The sequence below is a fragment of the Macaca nemestrina genome, chromosome X, assembly GCF_043159975.1.
Source record: "Macaca nemestrina isolate mMacNem1 chromosome X, mMacNem.hap1, whole genome shotgun sequence".
NCBI lineage: Eukaryota > Metazoa > Chordata > Mammalia > Primates > Cercopithecidae > Macaca > Macaca nemestrina.
In genome coordinates, this window is record NC_092145.1 from 31,957,592 (window position 1) to 31,960,553 (window position 2,962).

A 2,962-nucleotide genomic window follows, 5' to 3' on the forward strand; every position below is an offset into this window, starting at 1 on the left:
TTATTATAGCAGCTTAATATTTACAGCAAACTCTCAGAAACCCAAGAATATTTTGATAGAAAACCACCACCATAATGGGAGATTATAATATATCTCCTTCAGAACTTGAATGATCAAGTAGATGAAAAATAAGCTAGAGAATAGATGATTGAATAATGTGACAAACAAGTTCAACATATAATCATATATATGTATATTTCCACACACATTTTAAAATGTAAACTATTTTGTTTTCCAGCTCTTGGGAACTTGGAAAAAAATTTTTTAATGTAAATTATGTTCTAATGTCCATCGACTGTGTGCTTCATCACAGAGGAAAACGTCATGAATTTAAAGAAGCAGCGATTTGTAGAGGCTACACCTTCTCATTATAATCCACTAAAATTTAAAATAAATAATAGAAGATGGTCAAAATATCTTTACTACTTAGAAACTGAGGAACAGTCCCCTAGATACCCCTAGATCATGGCTGGGTACAATGGCTCGTGCCTGTACTCCCAGTACTTTGGGAAGCCAAGGTGTGAGGATTGCTTGAGACCAGGAGTTTGATACCAGTCTGGGCAACATAGCGTGACTCCTGTCTCTACAAAAATTTTGTTCAAGATCGAAGCCTGGGCAACATAGTGAGAGCCCATCTCCAAAAAAAAAAAAAAAAAAAAATAGCCAGGCATGGTGGTGCATTCCTGTAGTCCCACGTACTTTATTTTTTAATTTAATTTTATCTTATTTATTTATTATTATTATTATTTTGAGATGGAGTCTTTTTTTATATAGTTTAATGTATTTTAATAGCAAACTTACAGGAACAGCACAGAAGACAGACAACATTAAAAACACGTACTTGTATGTAGGACAACTCAGAAAAGTATAGTGAATGGATGGAATCTACTGTATGATAAAAATGCTACAAACACCATTTAGTTGCCGTCAATAAGAAATTTACTTGTTTTAAAAAAAATCCAAATGCTGGCATTGTCCAGAAAAATTTAACAGGTTTATTTATAATTATTATAAAGTTGAACCGCTGAAACTTGTTCACTGAAACATTTTAACTTGCATTAATGCTTTATGCCTCTGCATTTATATTAAAAATTCACACACAAATGAAAATGGAAAAACTGCCAATACCTGATTTCTGTCCCCTATTTTTCCACTCGCAATCATATACTTAAGTACCTTTTGACCCCATGGAAAAAAAATATCTAACGTTCAGAACTACCAATAACAGGAAGAAGATAATTTGTTTTTTTTTTTTTTTTGAGAATGAAATGTTTCCCATCATAGTGGATTCTTAAGCACGTTCTCCACGTATGTGGCGTGCTAGCTGGATGTCTTTTGGCATAATTGTTACACGTTTGGCATGGATAGCACACAGGTTGGTGTCTTCAAAAAGGCCAACCAGATAGGCCTCACTTGCCTCCTGCAAAGCACCGATAGCTGCGCTCTGGAAGCGCAGATCTGTTTTAAAGCCCTGAGCAATTTCTCGCACCAGACGCTGGAAGGGAAGTTTGCGAATCAGAAGTTCAGTGGACTTCTGATAACGTCTAATTTCACGGAGCGCCACAGTACCAGGCCTGTAACGATGAGGTTTCTTCGCCCCTCCAGTAGAGGGCGCACTCTTGAGAGCGGTTTTTGTAGCCAGTTGCTTCCTGGGTGCTTTACCACCGGTCGATTTGCGGGCAGTCTGCTTTGTACGAGCCATGGTACAGAGACCTCCTTACTTACCTCCCTTCTCCTTCGGCTGGAGCTCGGCGAGAGAGAGGCGGCGCTGGCGTTAGAGAGCGACGGAGGCGCGGCGGCGGCTGCGAACACAGTTCGAGACCGAGTCTTGCTCTTTCGCCCAGGCTAGAGTGCAGTGCGATCTCGGCTCACTGCAAGCTCTGCCTCCTGGATTCACGCCCTTCTCCTGCCTCAGCCTCTTGAGTAGCTGGGGCTACAGTCACCTGCCACCACACCTGGCTACTTTGTTGTATTTTTAGTAGAGACGAGGTTTCACCCTGTTTGCCAGGATAGTCTCGATCTCCTGACCTCGTGATCCATCCGTCTCGGCCTCCCAAAGTGCTGGGATTACAGGCTTGAGCCACCAAGCCCGGCCGAGAAGTTATAAATTTTGTAGGAAGTAACAAAAAGGTAAATGCTTTGTAACAAAACCTATGGGATCATCTAAGTCTCTATTTAGAAGAAAATGTGTATCTTTACATCAGGAATCACAAATGTGTCCAGGGCCTATGTAGGTGATGTAGAGGTAGGAAGTGGTTAGATGTAAAAATAGGGAGAGGAAGGGCCTATGGAGAATTGGAGAGTACATGACTGCCCTAAAAGCATTCAAATCCAGCGGTTTGCAATACTCCACTATAAATGCTCTTATTACTAAAAGTGGAAAATATGTACACTGAGTAGTATACTATAAGCACAGTTGCAAAGCCACAAAATTATCCAAAAGAAAATACAAATAGGGAATTAATGAAAGAAAAAGCTCAAATGAATGAACTAGAAACTCGTCACAGGTTGGGTTGTCAGGGAAACAGATACCAGGGAGTTAAGGGTACAAAAGGTTTATAGAGAAGTAATATCCATGAAAAAAAAAAAAGGTCAGGGGGTGTTGTACGACTGCAATGTAGACCTGAGAAAGTCTCTGTCAGTCCACTGGGGAGCTCTGGAGCAAAGATTGTCCCTCAGATGAGTTCTGCATTGAGCGGAAAAGGCTATATCCCAATACCTCCTTTTGCTCCATCGTTAGCCATGGGCATCCTGAGGATGATCTCAGCTTAAAACCTGAGGTGGTCTGACCTTGGAGCTACTAACAGCTGATGGCAGTAACAGCTAACCACACTCCTTGCAGCTGGACAGTGAGAGCCTTCATGAAGTGGGATCTCAGTAAGCCTCTCTGTTTCTGCCACAAAAATAAACAAAAATGCATAAAGCCAAAACCCAAAAGTTAGCTTTTAAAAAAAGTCAATTC

At 40.7% G+C, this 2,962-nt stretch overlaps 1 protein-coding gene across 1 annotated transcript; it reads right to left on the bottom strand.

Annotated features, from left to right (window-relative positions):
* Positions 1-761: 761 nt before the first annotated feature.
* Positions 762-1,781, bottom strand: LOC139360588 (histone H3.3A-like). Its single transcript, XM_071088318.1, has one exon. The coding sequence runs from the start codon at positions 1,700-1,702 to the stop codon at positions 1,292-1,294; it is 411 nt and encodes a 136-aa protein (XP_070944419.1). The 5' UTR covers positions 1,703-1,781; the 3' UTR covers positions 762-1,291.
* Between the last annotated feature and the right edge of the window lie 1,181 nt (positions 1,782-2,962).

Excerpts from the sequence above, each read along its gene's own strand:
- LOC139360588 (XM_071088318.1), bottom strand. The coding sequence starts at position 1,702 with ATGGCTCGTACAAAGCAGACTGCCCGCAAATCGACCGGTGGTAAAGCA.